Source organism: Bubalus kerabau, chromosome 4 (genome assembly GCF_029407905.1).
Source record: "Bubalus kerabau isolate K-KA32 ecotype Philippines breed swamp buffalo chromosome 4, PCC_UOA_SB_1v2, whole genome shotgun sequence".
NCBI classification, from domain to species: domain Eukaryota; kingdom Metazoa; phylum Chordata; class Mammalia; order Artiodactyla; family Bovidae; genus Bubalus; species Bubalus kerabau.
The window spans coordinates 25,935,001-25,952,322 of NC_073627.1; the positions used below are offsets into that span (position 1 = coordinate 25,935,001).

Genomic DNA, 17,322 nt, shown 5'->3' on the forward strand with positions numbered 1-17,322 from the left:
GAAATTACATAATTAAAACCTAGGTCAGTTTTGCAAAATCAGGGCTAGAATACTGTAGAAACGAGAAAGGATGAGTGCTGAGAAAGACTTGAAGGGTCAAAGGGTTACGTATGTGGTTAATATTAACCTTAGCACGGCTTTTCTCTTTTTCTTAAGTTAGCTAAAGTTTTTCTAAATTGTTTTAGTAAAACTGTGATAAAAGTAGCCAACAAGGAGGAAACAACATGTGTATACACCCACAAAATATGTGTATTCAATGTAAAAGTATATTTTTGGTGAAAAATCACTATATTCCCATATTCAGACTTTTTTTGGCCTTTTTAATTTTATAATGCATTACCTATTATATCAAAATATATAAAAATGAACACAGTGAAGACTGTCTCTCTCACCCCGACTCAAGTCCTCTAGTTCCTCAGTAGTTACCAGTATTACTCAGTACTCATTGCTTTAGTATCTTAGAAATCTTTCCAGAGATCTGCAGTGCACCTACACACAGGAAGATTATTTTGGATAGCAAGATGAATATGCAAAAATGAATTATTTCTTCACCCTACAGTCAGATTTCTCTTTTTTCTGGATTTCATAAGAGGAAGTGAAGATAATCAGTTGAAAAAGAAAGAGAATGGAAATTAAAGCCATGGAATTAGAGACTGAATAAAGAATCGGGTTGTGTGCTGCAATAGACAAGACTTTCACCTACAGAATGAGACTGAGAAGGGAAGGGATGAAGAGACCCAAGCCTGGGAAAGGCAGCAACTAGGATGGATGGATGAATGTGGCAACAGAAGGGTGGGCACGACACAGCCAAGGCGAGGACATGTCAAGAAAGAAGGTCTTGGTGAGAAACGACAGGTAACAAAGGATGGCATCCAGCATCACAACCACAGCTCACATGCGACATGGAACAAAACTACGACACTAATGAGGATCTCCAGCTCTTCGGCTCATCCTACCTCATAGCTGCGCCTATCCTGGGAGGTCAGCTCAAAGCAGGATTCTTTCTTGGAATCTTTTCGCAGGTAGGGGGCCATCCGTACACTGTAGCCCTTAATGAGGAAGATCCCTTTGGGCTGCTTGCCTGCAAGACAGGAAAGCTTCCTTTATCTCTAGAGAGATGCAACTGCCAAGGGAGGGCATCTTCTCTGGATGTAAAATAAAAGCACAGAAACAGCTGTTACCTCCCTGAGGAACCACAATAGTCGAGGAAGGGTTATTAGAGAAGCTTAAGAAGACGCTACTGTGACAGCCAGGCAGAGATCACTGCCAAGCTAGGGAATGCAACGTGAAAGATTATTTTGCCAAAAGAGTACAACAGAGACAGAGAATTTATTAGAATGTTAAGAGAGCTATAATAAGAGAAAGAAGAAATTATTACAGCGGGGAGAGTATGGCTGTAAACAGGAGGCTCTTGAAGGCTATTATAGAGCTGCAGCATTATTATCAGGGCCAGCAGAGCACATGTGAAGGGAGGGACAGCAGCACAAGGGGCTTCCTAAGTCCAGGTCTCCTCCTATGTCCTACGTAGCGTTTGGGCTAGACTTCTCTTCCTCTCCTGCTGGTCAGGTGGAAGTTATGCTAGAGGGAGAATAATTAAAACTCAGTATTTTATCCCCCTTGCAAGCAGTCAGATTGGGAAGCAGCAGAGTACTGTTGAGTATCGTTAGATGATGGAGGAAGGGAGTATAAAAGGAAAAGGATCCTAAGTGAGTGAAAGGAGAGACTACTCTGCCTGTCACTCTTAGAAAAAAATTAGAAACAGAAAAAGAGGGGGTGGTTCCCAATGATTTTGCGTCCTTGTGGTGTGGTTCAGAACTTGTAGAAGACACAACCACAGTGTCTGGGTGATGCTTTCTGTCCTGCAGAATGAATTTCTTTTTTTTTTTGGCCGCACCTCACAGCATGTGGTTCCCTGACGAGGTTTTCAACCCACGCCCCCTTGCATTGGAAGCATGGAGTCTTGACCACGGGACCACCAGCGAAGTCCCTAGAATGAATTACTTTTTGATGATGATGATGAGAGGGGTGGCAGTGGGAAGAAAATAGTTACAGAAAAGTAAAAGAATCTGTCTTCACCTGGTTGAGCTAAAAGAAATACACAAACACTCTGTACTTACTAAGAAAATGTCTTGGGCACAATAAGAAGTAACTGGCAAGAAGGGAGCCATGCAACAGTGCTTTTTGACACCAGAATCTTTTTTGTTAAAGTATCTCTCCTTGTTCTAACTGGCCACTAAAATGTTTTGTTGTTCTTTGGTCACCAGATTTTATTTCACTCTGATGGCAAAATGGTCAATAAAAGTCTCCAAGCCTCTCGCTCTTGCTCTCCCTCCTCACCTTGCGTGGGAAGGATTCTGAATGAATGAATGTGATACCTGGCTTTATATCCAGATATACCAACCATGTATTTAAATGTAAGGGAAATGATAAACATTTTACCAAGGACATATATGTTACATTAGTTTGAAGGTTCAAAATAAGAAAATAAAATCTGGCTAGCCTAGAATTCAGGGGAGAAACTTGAGTTGCTGGATTTGAGAGTGGGCCAGGGGTTGGAAGGATGCAGGGGGCTTATTATTCAGGTTTTGAGTTATGCTGCTATCATTTCCAAGTACACCTCACACTTCACCCATATATGGGAAAGGCTCTGAGGAATCGTGATGGTGAACCCAAGATGAAGGTTAGTGATAACTGTTGCAGGCAGAGAGGCAGAGTGAGGTAACTGCCTTGAAGCCCAAGATCGAATCTGAAGGATTCCATGTCATTTAGCAAAGCTGTTCTTTCTGCTACTTTTGAGCCAAAGGTGTAGGAAGTCCAAAGGCAACTGTGTAAGTATCTGACTATTCCCTTGACTAGCTATCCAGGCTTTGGGAGAGGAATAAGTCCAGGAAAGAAGGAAGAGAGGAGAAACAGAAAATTACTGAAAGGACAATAAAGGATTTGCTTTGGACCACTGGCCTCTGTAAGGTGGTAGAACCCAAAGAAATCCCCGCAAGATTGCTCCTTTATCTTCCTCTTGCGTGGCAGCATTACTCCTGCAGCAGTCTATCCAGCAGGAAGGAATTCCCTATTTCAAAGTTTGCATTCACCTACAGTGATAACTTTTAGCTTGTAGTTATTTGTAGCTCCTCCAGTTTGTGCTTATATCCTCTATTCCTTCTCATGAACTAAGCAAGAGTGTTAAGCCAGGATGGGAGGTCTTTTAGGGATAGCTCATGAGTGTTGTGGTTGATTGAGTCAGTGGTGGCTCATAAGAAGCTGCTTCTGGCTTGGGTCAACACTTTGCTGCTGCCGCCATCTGGCTGAAGGGTGTCTCTCGGGCACAGCAACTATTGGGGTCTCAACACTCCATGGCTCTAGGGATGTCCATTGGATTACATCCCAGGAGCCAGTAGGCTAAAGTTTGAAGCACGCTCTTAGAGAGTTCGTACTCAAAGGTTTATTTCTGGGCTGTTGGTAAGCTGCTAAAATCCTTCTCAGAATTATTATTTTTCAATATTTAACCTATATTATTGATGCCTATAAAGTGTTTGAGGTTCTTTTTTAACAAATGCCAAGGCATTTGACCTCGATAATATGTTATTAGTCATAAGGTAGCCTTTTGATATGCTGACCACACTATCCTAGTGCTTAAAGGGGCTATAATTTCTAAATTGGTATGAGTTTTTGGTGATGAGCAAGGTATTATTTAGCCAAGCTTTTTTCCCAAGCATGTCTCTTTATGGGTGTTAGTTAAGGACTACTAAGTTTAGATCTAAGTGCTTGAGAATTTACGAAGTGCTTGCATCCAGGAGTGAGATGCTGCTGTGCAAATGAAGAACACTTACTTTTCTCATTAGCATAGTAGTAGAAGAGGCCTCTGCTGACAACACACCATCGCTTCTGCCACTCTGATCCAAAGAAACTATGATCTAAACAGAAGAGCAGTAAGGGACATAAATTCAGGTAACTACAATCACTGAAGAGTCTGTAAAATCCAACAACACACAGTCCAGTGTGTTATTGTTTTATTTTCCAGGTTAATGGACTGTAAAACCCTCCCTTTCACTCCCACAGGTTATCCCATATTGACTCAGAGTGCAGAGGACTCACTCAGTTAAAGGCCCAAGTTCTAAACAGGTTTTGCTTGCTCTGACCTCAGCGGTTTCTCTACATTTCCTTTATCTTTCAGGTTCTATCCTCATCCTGTAGTTATAAAATTCTCCACATCTCCAGATCTTTATGTGTTGTTGCCTTTTCAGTTCAGTTGCTCAGTCGTGTCTGACTCTTTGCGACCCCATGAACTGCTGCACACCAGGCCTCCCTGTCCATCACCAACTCCCGGAGTCCACCCAGACCCATGGCCATGACATTCTAGGCCATGGGCATGAGCAAGTCTTTCTTTGTACTAAGCCAATTTGCCTGAGTGTTAAACCTGGTACTCCAACCCTACTATCCTAATTAAAGAGTGAGAGCTGAAGATTTGTACTTGTCTGAAACTTGAAAGTCAGCTGCTTCACATATGATATAAAAATTACACTTGAGGCAACACAGTTTCTGAGATGAAACTGAGATGAAACACACTGAGAGATGAGAATAAGAATACAGTCATTCATTTATTCATTCAACAAGTAATTACTAAGCAGGTGTACCAGGTGAGCAAGACAAACCAATCCCTGTCCTGATGAAGTGGAGATCTGGGGCCAGGTCTTTCCAGCCTACACACAGATACCAGACTTTTCTTTTTTTCCTTTCCTCTTGCCTTATACCTGCCTAGTATAGCACTGGGCACAGAGAATGCATTCCCTAGGCTGGCCCTCTTTTTCCTCATTTCCATTCTCTTCTTGGAATGTTCTGAGATCTGGGGGTCTAATCAGTACCTTTGCTTTTCTTCTCTAAGTATCCTTGCTTGATGATATTATCAAGCTCTTGAGCTCCTCTTTCGATGTCTTCCATTCCTAAAAGGAATAAGAGCAAAATGTTTTGTTGAAATCTGACAGAATTTTCATTGATTTGGGCTACTTGAGATAATCTACATTAATGAAGAGATGCAGACGGGCTATTGCTTAAATATGATACAGAATAAAACAATCTCCAGATGACTGGAGGGGAGTAAATTTTCTTTCTTTCTAATTATATCTAATGCTGAAACTGCTTAAAATGACTTAAACATAGTATTAGTCTGTACAAGGGAGGTTGTTTAAATGTGCACTGATTGGTAAGAAAAGGACTCCAAAAAACTAAGAATTTGCTTAACTAAACACACACTCACCTTTTTCTAACAAACAGAAAGTCACCTTAGTAAACATATTTTTATTAAGTTCACACAAAGAAAGGTTATGCATAGCTGAACTTGGCAATAATTGCCAAATCCCGGTTTTGTCAATGTCAAGGGAAAAGTCTAGGAATGGTAGAAGCCTTTACACAGAGAAGATCTGGCCTGACATCAGCTTTTAATTGTATGCTGCTAACACTCTTGGCTTTCAATTAGCCTAGTTAGGTACAAATTTATTGAGAAGTCAAGATCCTAATTTGTCTTCCACCACTAGGGTTTATACTCATTTTACAGAAGGGAGGGGTAAAGGTCAGAGACAAAGAGGAAGGAATTTAGTTCTCAAAAAAATAAACAACAGCAAAAACAATTAAAAACTCTGTACTTCTTAATTAGGAGAAATGAAGGGAGTGGGCTAGCATAGTCCTAATATTCATTGTTTTTAGGTTGGGGGACTAAACTTTTTGCTTCTAAACAGCTTTGAAACTAAGCTGTTTCCAGCTTAGTTTCAAAAATGTAGATCAGAAGAGCTCTTTCTTTTTTAGCTGAGTGCCTGATTCTTTTTCCTATTTGTTCTTATTTTCAACTTCTTGTTCATGGGCTGTTTCCATTTGTGTGTTTTGCAGTTAGCAAACTCCGTGGCTGCTATAAATCTCCTGGATGGGTCTCAGGGTGCACACATGAGATGAATAGCAGCAAAGGAAAGTTCATCTGTCTAGGATTCTTTCATTTCTCCCACCCTTCTGAAAATTCTAATATCTCTTTGAAAATGCTCTCCAAGAAAACAGAAGCAGATCATGCTGAGGGTGAGGACCTGGTGCAGCTAAGCAGGCCCTTGAAGGAGAACCTATCCTCTCTGCCTGCTGTCAAAAAATAAATTGCTCCTAGAGGCCTAAAAATTAAATGAAAGACACAAGGGATAAGAAAAACAGGGTCCTTTAAGCCTGGAGTTTCCATCTTTTCTTCCCACCATATCCCCCCCCCTTTTTTTAAGGTTTTGTTAAACTTAGAGACACAGTTTCTTGTTAAGGATGCCGAGAGTCTGAATCATAAAAGACATGTTAAACGTTCTATTAGAATTCAAACCTCCTTTTTAATGCAAATCTAAATGCCATTTTATGGAACATCTATAATTATGAAAATGGGAAGACATTGCCTCATGTTCGGGGAGAGTCTGTGAGTATGAATATTACATTAATGGGCCCACACCAGCTCACTGATCCTGCTGGCAGGAGCATAAAAAATGCTTGAGTGAAACTTTTATTTAGATGTTAAGACTCCAGGCCCCAGCGGGGTGACAGAGACAGTCCCTGTGAGTTGCCATCCGAGAGAGAGCTTGAATTGAATTACCCAGGGGGGAAGGAAGTAGTGGTGAGCACTGCTTCGCTTATTTAATTTCATTTACTTTCAGTACATTATCAGCATGAGGCTTTTCTCTCCCCACCAACTGAAACCTAAGAATGCCACCACCAAGAAAACAAAGACATAATGCAGCAGAGATGTTTTAATTCAAAGTTACTAATTTTAGGAGACTAGGGACAGCACCGGAGAAGTCGATGGCACCCCACTCCAGTACTCTTGCCTGGAAAATCCCATGGATGAAGGAGCCTGGTGGGCTGCTGTCCATGGGGTCGCACAGAGTCGGACACGACTGAAGCGACTTAGCAGCAGCAGCAGCAGGGCCAGCACCATCACTGCCTTCTTACCTTAAAAGTCACACTTGGTTTGCTAAAACTGGGCACTGAATGAGTTGCTGAATTTCCTCTCTTGGTCATCCATCAACAAGATTCTGAAGAGGAAGAGAGCTGGAAATACAGTATTTTATATGCTGTGTTTTTGTAAGATGTGTTATGTTGCTTCTTATTAGAGGGAATCTGTACTGATGAACTCTCTTGCTTGCATTCCCTTATGGGCAGTGGAAAAAAGTGGGATTATAGGTGAAGTTTGGAATGGCTAGGGAAAAAAATCAGATCAAATCAATTTTTATTCTGTTGATTGTCTTCTATGTCTAAGGCACTCTGTGATGAGTGCAATAACAGAATTGTTCTCAATGTAAAGTTGACTCTGAGCCCAATCTCTGAGCCCAATCTTATTACCGCCACGATCTATTAGATAAACCCAGATGGGATCCAGATCAATCTCAATCCAAGGTGAGAAGCCACTGTGGCAATCAAGTTCTCTCCCCTTTCAGTGTCAGCTCAGGGTCTCACTGATCAAGAACTGGTGGTCCTGAGGATATACACATTAACTCCAGTCCTGTGTGATGAGGCTGGAAGAGCCTTGTATGCCTGAATTCACAGGTGAACCGATATGCAGAGTTACTTAACATGTAATAGAAAGTATCTAGATGTTTTACAGGATGGTAATAAAAATATCATTTTTATTATCATAAAAATGGAAGGAAGAAGCCACAAACAGTTGCATGAGTTGCTATTTTAAGGCAAAAACATTTAAGTATATAATTTTTTTTTTTAATCAAGGCTTTTCGTCCATTACCTAAAAAAGATATCACCACCTTGATGGAAAACAAAAGAAATGATTTAGATTTATTGGGAATAAATTGCCCTTTGGATAAACCTAGGGGTGTATCACATTATATCAGCACAAAACAGAACTGCATTAGCGTCATAATCTCTCTCTCCTACTGCACTTAACTAAATCTCTCAGAATAGCCCATATAAAGAAAAGATTCACTTAGCTGAAGGATGTGGGGCCATAAAGATACGATCAACAGAGAAGAGTGTTACCCAGAAGTGATGGCCACCCAACTTTCCTGACAGATGAAGATAAAAGAAATTCTCAGACATCTCTCTTTCCCCATCCAGATTCCTGTAAACCCTGTATCCCACCCATACCACCTCTGCAGAGCAGAAGTCCATCTCTCAGCACTAAGCATGACTCCTCAGTTAGCCACGCACAGCAACGACAATGGGGGCCCTTTGGAGTGTGATACATTTCCATAAAGTAGTCAATAAAAAAGACACGGGAGCTTATGTGAGTCACGGCCTATTTAATCAGCTGCATTCTAGCCCACTGAGAAAAGAGAATTGGAGAAATCAGTTGGCAATACCACAGCACAAGGCTAATAGCACAAGAGGCCGCACAATTTCTATTGCAAAAAGGTTGCAGCAAAAAACAGTAGCCACAAACTTTCATTATAGGTACTGGCTTGGTCTCTTGCCCAATCAACCTGAAATGAAAATCAATGATTTAAAAAATTCCATATTTTGTTCAACATTTTCCTCTCCCTAAACTGGACTTCTATCCTCTCCTTTCCTTTTAATCCAAGTTCTTTTCAATTGTTTGAAAAAGAGACCAGGCCAACTCCATCCAGGAGACAGATAGCTCCCTGGGGTGAATTTCAGGCAGGATGAAGTTCCAGTTTCTTTCATTAAAGTACCCATGATATAGGACCTGGGATTTCTGGGGATGAGGTTGGACAAAATCTAAAATTTGAAGGTTGGGAATGGTCAAGTTCCATTTGTGATTCCAATTCTCACAGATCACTGGTGTGTGTGTGCATTTGCAAAATGACAGATATACTTTACAGTGTCTCAAATGGACAAAATCAAAGGGGATGTGGCAGGTAGGGTAGGAGGTATAGTAGTCTCCTGTCTGGTGGTTGTTAATCTCCAGCATCACTTTGCAGACAAAGGTCTGTATAGTCAAACCTATGGTTTTTTCAGTAGTCACGTATGGATATGACAGTTGGACCATAAAGAAGGCTGAGCACCAAGAATTGATGCTTTTGAACTGTGGTGTTGGAGAAGACTCTTGAGAGTCCCTTGGATAGCAAGGAGATCAAACCAGCAATCTTAAAGGAAATCAACCCTGAATATACATTGGAAGGACTGATGCTGAAGCTGAAATTCCAATACTTTGGCCACCCGAGGCAAAGAGCCAACTCATTGGGAAAGACCCTGATACTGGGAACGATTGAGGGCCAGAGGAAAAGGGGGCAACAGAGGATGAGATGAGTATCACCTCAATGGACATGAGTTTGAGCCAACTCCAGGACACAGTGAAAGACAGGGAAGCCTGGCATGCTGCAGTCCATGGGGTCGCAAAGAGTTGGACATGACTGAGCGACTGAATAATCTGTTGGTTAAATCCTCACCTTTGTTTTTGGTTTCTGAGTCCTTCTTTAATAAGTTCATTACTATTTTTCTTAGCTTCTTGCATTTCTGGATTACTTTTTGCTTTTTTTCTCAATTTTCAGGAACCAGTCAATAAATGACAGTTTGAGGTGTCTGGCAGGAAGTGTTCATCTTCTACGCATGAAACAGGGACAATGGTTTCAATGATTCTGCCTTCATTAGTCCCTTGGGACAGGCTTACATAAGTCTTGATCTGCTCTGGTTCCATTCAATATCCACTTGAGTTTACATTTATTTCTCACAGTTTTCAGTCTTTGTGCTTTGCTTATTAAGGAATATAGACTAACACACATGTAAGGTGAAAAATTCTAAGCCATAAATAACAATAGACTTAGGACCTAAAAGTTTCAAAGACATGGAAGCCTTTAATCTCATGGAGAAATAAACTGGATAGGAGATGAAGGGATTGAACACAAAGTACTTAACCAAGTTCTTCAACAAACTGTGACATAAGAAACTAAGAAACAAAATAAGTGCAACTGGAGCTAGACTGAAGGATGTCAGAGAATGGTAGAAATCACACATATTGTTAAAACCAATGCAGGAGACAAATATTCAGGAGATCTTGATGGACCCTTGTTTCCCCTCCAGTATTTTAAGGTCTTTAAAAAAAATCTGTTAATCCAGGTAACAGACCAAACTGTGTAAAAATCTGTGGAAGAAATTTGTTACACTGAGGATACAGAAAATTCTCGGTAGAGTCTAGGCTGGAAGTGCTAAGAAGAAAATAGATAATTGATGTATAAAATTATTAAAACTAATACATTTTAATAAAAATGCTTTTAAAGAACCTAACAGGTCTTAACCTGCATTTTCTCAAGCATTTTCACATTTAATTTGAGCTCCATAGCATCCCTGTGAAGTCTGTATTACTGCCATTTCCACTTTATAGACTAGGAAATAGGCTTACTGAAATTACGGGGCTTGCTGAAGGCTGCTCAGCTGGAAAAGCCCAAGCACTGTCCATCACCCTGAGTTTCAGCTGAAGAGACACATTCAGAAGTAGCTGAGGAAAGAAAGGGTCTTCCCACCTCACTTGCCCACAGGAGACCTCATTTAAACATGGAAAATGTGGGACTTCCCTAGTGGTCCAGTGGGTAAGACTCCAATGCAGAGGGCACAGGTTTGATCCCTGGTTGGGGAACTAAGATCTCACATGTTGCAGGGTGCAGCCAAAAAAAATACAGAAAAAGAAACAGACACAATGTGCAGTTATTCCAAGACTTTAATATCAAAAAATTACTTTAAGGTCCTATATTTCTCATTTACTTTGTAAGGTACTAGATGACTAATCTATAGAATTGTTTTTAGGGCAAGTCTGTGTGAAATTCAAGAGATCAACAGATATGTCGAACAAAAATGAAAGAAAAAGAATGCAATAAAAGGACACAAGGAAAAGAAAATGCAAGGGAAAGAAACCTGGAGCTCTCAAACAGTGCTGCTTGAACACCAAGATTTGAAAGGCCTCTCTGACACAAGAGAAGAAGGAAAAGGAAGCCTGGTCCACTGTGGGGCTCATGCAGGAATCTTGGACATGATTCATTTACTCTTTAAGGAAGAAATCTTGGTTTAAAAAGAAGCACGATTTTTAAGTCAAATATCCAAATTGGTTTCTTTTCATAAACTGTCCATTAATAATGCCAAACTTGTTTGTTGTTTAGTCGCTAAGTCATGTCTGACTCTCTTGTGACCCCATGGACTGTAGCCTGCCAGGTTCCTCTGTCCATGGTATTTCCCAGGCAAGAATACTGGAGTGGGTTGTCATTTCCTTCTTCAGGGGATCTTCCCAACCAGAGATCAAACCTGCGTCTCCTGCATTGGCAGGCGGATTCATTACCACTGAGCCAACAGGGAAGCCCCAATGCCAAGCTATAAGGTAACATACAGAAACAATTAATGTTCATGGCATATGAAGAAACTTCTTGTTTCCACAAAAAGGCACTACACTAATTACCACAGATGCCTGTGGTTTTCAGGGATGTTCCTCTTCCATGTCTACTTTCAGTTGGATTTTACTTATAAGAAGTGAAAGTTTTGGAAAAAAAGGCCTTCCAATTCTAAGTATGATAACTTTAATGCACCAGTTCTAGCATCTAAATAAATGGGAATAAACAACAGCATCCAGTAAGTAAATAGTTCATCTAATTCAGTTTAATAAAACTAATTCAATATAATAATTTATTAATTCTCAATCCTGGTATTAGGACACCAGGGCGTCTTTTGATCAGTTGAAGGTATTGATAGAAATGGCAGAGATTTTGAGTAATTCACTTTAGGAATAAGAATGGATTCGAAGCTTTTCTATAATAATACCATCATTTACATTCAATATGCTTTCTTAAGGGAAAAGTCAATTAAAAATGACTTATAGTATATTTTATTTATGCCACAGTCGATGGTGATTAAACACATTTGATGTAGTATTATAATCATGGCAATCAAGAACTCCAACAGAGCTTTATTTCCTTGGAAAAAAATTGTGTTTCTTCAAAATCATAGGTTCTTATGGAAGTGGGTTGGACATATAAATGTTGGTGGTCATGTGCTATGGGAAAAAAGATTGAGAATTCATGTAATCACCACAGAAATGGTTTAAACTCAGGAAGCCTCTTGTGTCTTCTGATTTTGTTAATAACATGTATCTATAACTTGGGGCTTCCTTGGTGGCTCAGATGGTAAAGAATCTGTCTGCAATGCAGGAGACCTGGGTTCGATCCCTGGGTCAGGAAGATCCCCTGGAGAAGGGAACAGCTACCCACCCCAGTATTCATGCCTGGAGAATTCCATGGACAGAGAGGAGCCTGGAGGGCTACAGTCCATGGGGTCACAAAAAGTTGGACACGACTGAGTGACTAACACTTTAATTTAGTACCTTTAGCTTTATTTTTAATCCTAAGGATCCATCCTTAATACTGAGCCACAGAGATCCAAATGACCTGAATTCCTTTTAGCAGCCAAACCACAGTAAGTGGCAGCAGGATAAAGTGAGAATCCTGACCCAAACCCAGACAGTGATGCTTCAAATGGCTTTGAGATTCTAAGAAGGGGGAGGAGAGGATTTCAAATACCAAATTGTATATATATATATTTTTAACAAATCTTGAAGGATCACTGTATTCTCATCTCATCTTGAGACAGGCCACTTTTATACATGTGTTACTTGAGAGTGTTTATCTTTAAAAATGAATGACACAATACTATTTTCAAATATATTTACTTACTTCTCTACTGGATTATGATAAGAACAGGGAGAAAAGGGAAGAAAAAGAGCCCTCCCTGGGTTTGGGGTCACTTTTCAACTGGTTTAACTTCTACCTGTCCACCATACTGTGGCCAGAAATCATCTTCCTGAAACACGTATCTGGCCCCGTCACACTCCCGTTTACAGCCTTTAATGGTTCTCCCTAGCCTGTAGGAGGAAACTCAAACTCTCCATCTCTTCAAAAACTTTAAAACTTGGTCTCACCCTATCTTCCAGTTTCATTTTGTCCCAACCCCTTATCCTTCCTAATACTCCAAACAATAAGTGACAGGCTTTGCCTTCTGGAATAGGGCATGTATTTTATACTGCCAGGCCTTGGCTTGTGCTGTTTTTCTTGGTTGGGAATTTCAATCTCTTTCACCATTTTATGAGGAGGGAGTGCTCCTTTAAGACTTAATTTAAATGTCACATCCCTTCTGAATCTTTCTCTCTCTCTCCAAACAGAATTAGATCCTCTCTCTTCTCTGCTCTAATACCATTTTCTATCGGGTACTATTATAGCACAGTCTTGGTTCCCAGAGACCCTAAACCTTTCCCCCAACACTCTCTCTCCATTCTTGTCTCTTGGCGTAGATGTACATTAAGACCTTAGTTACTATGTAAAACTGCTAGAAGCCTGAAAGAAGAAATAGAAAAGGGACTTCCCAGGAAAAAGAATGTAGCGGGGGATCTGGGTAGAAGGCAATAGGGAGGATGGCCTAAAAAGGGAAGGAGGGTAAAAATAGATCTTGCATTCATAGGGAGACAGAGAGCACTTTGAAAAAAATTAAATGAACAAAATAGCATAGTGCCTGGATTGACATGAGGGAACAAAGAAGAATCCAATATGGCTGTGCCCCAAGGAGATGGGCCAGTGTTTGCACCCCAAGTGTCTAGGTAAGGAGAGTAAGAATTATTGATAGATTGAGGCAGAGCTGGAATGGCTGAGACCCATCGCAGGGCAGGGCTGTACTGTAATTGTTGAACTGATGTGGGATAAAGAATAATCCTTTCCTAAAATACACTCAGTAAACTCCAAGGAGTTTGGTGCTAATTATTTAACTTCCTGAAGCCTAAAGAAAACCTGCGGTGGGAAGTCAGGTCCCTTTCATAGAGGGCAGTTCGACTCATCAGTCATATACCTGTTTCTCTCTGTATCCCCAAGGGTCTTGCACACACTGTAGGTGCCCAATAAATGTTTGTTAAACTGAATTGAAACCACTTCCAGCCTTATGGGACTTGTGGTCTACGAAGGCAATATGGGAGTGAATATTTGTTAGATAATTCCAGTTGAGCTATTTCAAATCTTGAAAGTTGAAAGATGATGCTGTGAAAGTGCTGCACTCAATATGCCAGCAAATTTGGAAAACTCAGCAGTGGCCACAGGACTGGAAAAGGTCAGTTTTCATTCCAATCCCAAAGAAAGGCAATGCCAAAGAATGCTCAAACTACAGCACAATTGCACTCATCTCACACGCTAGTAAAGTAATGCTCAAAATTCTCCAAGCCAGGCTTCAGCAATACGTGAACTGTGAACTTCCAGATGTTCAAGCTGGTTTTAGAAAAGGCAGAGGAACCAGAGATCAAATTGCCAACATCCGCTGGATCATCGAAAAAGCAAGAGAGTTCCAGAAAAACATCTATTTCTGCTTTATTGACTATGCCAAAGCCTTTGACTGTGTGGATCACAATAAACTGAAAAATTCTTCAAGAGATGGGAATACCAGACCACCTGACCTGCCTCTTGAGAAACCTATATGCAGGTCAGGAAGCAACAGTTAGAACTGGACATGGAACAACAGACTGGTTCCAAATAGGAAAAGGAGTATGTCAAGGCTGTATATTGTCACCCTGCTTATTTAATTTATATGCAGAGTACATCATGAGAAGCACTGGGCTGGAAGAAGCACAAGCTGGAATCAAGATTGCCAGGAGAAATATCAATAACCTCAGATATGCAGATGACACCACCTTATGGCAGAAAGTGAAGAGGAACTCAAAAGTCTCTTGATGAAAGTTAAAGAGGAGAGTGAAAAAGTTGGCTTAAAGCTCAACATTCAAAACGAAGATCATGGCATCTGGTCCCATCACTTCATGGGAAATAGATGGGGAAAGAGTGGAAACAGTGTCAGACTTTATTTTTTTGGGCTCCAAAATCACTGCAGATGGTGATTGCAGCCATGAAATTAAGACGCTTACTCCTTGGAAGGAAAGTTATGACCAACCTAGATAGCATGTTGAAAGGCAGAGACATTACTTTGTCAAAAAAGGTCCGTCTAGTCAAGGCTATGGTTTTTCCAGTGGTCATGTATGAATGTTAAAGTTGGACTATAAAGAAAGCTGAGTGCTGAAGAATTGATGCTTTTGAACTGTGGTGTTGGAGAAGGCTCTTGAGAGTCCCTTGGACTGCAAGGAGATCCAACCAGTCCATTCTAAAGATCAGTTCTGGGTGTTAATTGGAAGGACTGATGCTGAAGCTAACACTCCAATATTTTGGCTACTTCATGCGAAGAGTTGACTCATTGGAAAAGACCCTGATGCTGGGAGGGATTGGAGGCAGGAGGAAAAGGGGACGACAGAGGATGAGATGGCTGGATGGCATCACCGACTCGATGGATATGAGTTTGAGTGAACTCCAGGAGTTGGTGATGGACAGGGAGGCCTGGCGTGCTGTGATTCATGGGGTTGCAAAGAGTTGGACACGACTGAGCGACTGAACTGAACTGAACTGAAATCACTTCCACCTAAGCCACAAACAGTAACTTCTGTTCTGCCATATAGTCGCTATTTTAATTTTAGGGTTGGTACTGTGAAATAAGAAAGTAAAAAAGGGAAAGAAAGGAAGCTTTAGCCAAGAAAGCCAGGAGAAATTAGCGGGTGAAGAAGTCAAGAGGAATCACAGTGCTAAGAATGATGGGAGGACGGATAAAGAGAATTTTGGGGGAAAAATTAGGAAAAAATACCATGAACCTCAACTGGAGAGAACTAAATCTCCCAGCTGACTGCATAGCCTCATTGAGATACCAGTTCTTTTTACCTCAGAAGTTATTCATCTTCAGGAAAGCATCAAAGGATGTGTACAGAGAAAGTCATAATGGACAAAGATAGCGCCAACCACAACTTAACAAATGGATAACTGAATATACTTCAGAAAACAGCTATTGATGGCAATTTCTGAGCTGCAGGCCTTGAGTGGCTGAGAACTTGGCCCTTTCTTTCCCAAGTTTTGTTCTTTTATTTCTCTGAAAATTTTATTTTCTCTTTGAATATCACAAGTGTGTTTGTTTGCATCCTGTACACAAACATTCTGTGTGTGCCTGATTACTTGACACTGCTGATGGTGAAAGCTGCATGGGGATTAGTATACTAGAATCCTGGAATCTTTATTTTAGTTATTCTCCAAACCAAAAGATTTCAGGGAGGAATCCAATAATAGTAATTTTGCCTTCTCCATGTCTCTCTAGTGAAAAACATTCAGATATCATCAGAGCACTGCATTGAGAAAACTTTTAAAGCAAACAAAGCAGAAAATAAAAAAGAAGATTCAGGAACTAATTATCGTGATTCTCTGGGGGTATTTCAGGGTGGGTGATCTAATGAGAACTCTCATACCCCATCATGAAGAACTTGATGGGAACGCAGTGATCTCAGCAACGTGGCTTTGACCTGGGATGTATCAGCTGCTGGACAAAGGGCCACTCCCAAGCCAGACCTCGCTCCCAGCCAGCTCCCTGGGTGTCTCTGTGCAACCATATGGGATTGATGACAGAAAAAAGAGGGCTGCAATAAGGAACCTTGAGGGCAAAAATCACCGCCTTTTCTTTTAAGTTATACATATGAGATTTAAGATCTTTTTTGGTTCTTCTGTTTCATCTGACACAACTCAAGCAAGTTTGAAGTAAGTTGAACTTTGCAAGGAAAAAATTAGGGAGGGGAAAATGAGGGTGATGTTGCTAGACCCAAAAGTTTCCAACCAAATCACCAAGTCTGTAATTGCAAAATAAAAACACTAAATCTCAATATCTATTTGCACAGCTCATTAACTAAGGGCTCACACTCAGCAAATGGGAAAAAAAATAAAGGAAAAAACCTTCAGTACCAAATACATTTGGGAAGTTACTGTGGAGACCTGTCTTTCCCTAGGATCTAAATTAGGCTGTTGTCAGATGCATCCGTCTGTCTGTCTTTACTGTTTATGTGGGAAGCAGCAAGCTGGGATGAGGCAAAGCATCTTTTGTCAGACTGTGCTGGAGAGAAAAAGAGAACGTTCCTTTCTCCACTGAGTATTCTGAACGTTACAGCAGGCGCTCGACCTGCTTTGCTACTGGGACAACATGATTTACAATGTGAAAAGGGAAAACCTAAATCACCAAGTAATGAAAACATTAAAGTTAATGCATCACAAGTGAGGAATTTATTACCATTAACTCCAATAAACAGTTATAAAACACTTGTCCTTTCCTGTCCATGTGCAGGGACACAGACACTGGACTTCATTAAGCTCAACTTTCTTTTCTTCTTCACTAGACCAGTCATGTGTGTTTGAACCAACCACCATTTATTGTTAAGTGGACTGGTTCATTTTCCAGGACTGTAGAAAGCTGAAGGCACATCCATTTTGCTTCACGGTGCTTGGTATAGACGGATGAAATAGCGAAGTTTAGAAGACATGC

General features: G+C 40.7%; 1 protein-coding gene across 1 annotated transcript in view; it reads right to left on the reverse strand.

The window, feature by feature from the left end:
* SKAP1 (src kinase associated phosphoprotein 1) overlaps positions 1 to 17,322 on the reverse strand; it is a 308,245-nt gene that overhangs the window by 43,898 nt on the left and 247,025 nt on the right. Inside the window, exons 5-7 of the mRNA XM_055576087.1 lie at positions 4,860 to 4,937; positions 3,828 to 3,911; positions 957 to 1,081 (exon numbers count right to left, since the gene is read on the reverse strand). Of these exons, the coding sequence (XP_055432062.1) occupies positions 957 to 1,081; positions 3,828 to 3,911; positions 4,860 to 4,937 (287 nt within the window). The remainder of the gene's footprint in view (positions 1 to 956; positions 1,082 to 3,827; positions 3,912 to 4,859; positions 4,938 to 17,322) is intronic.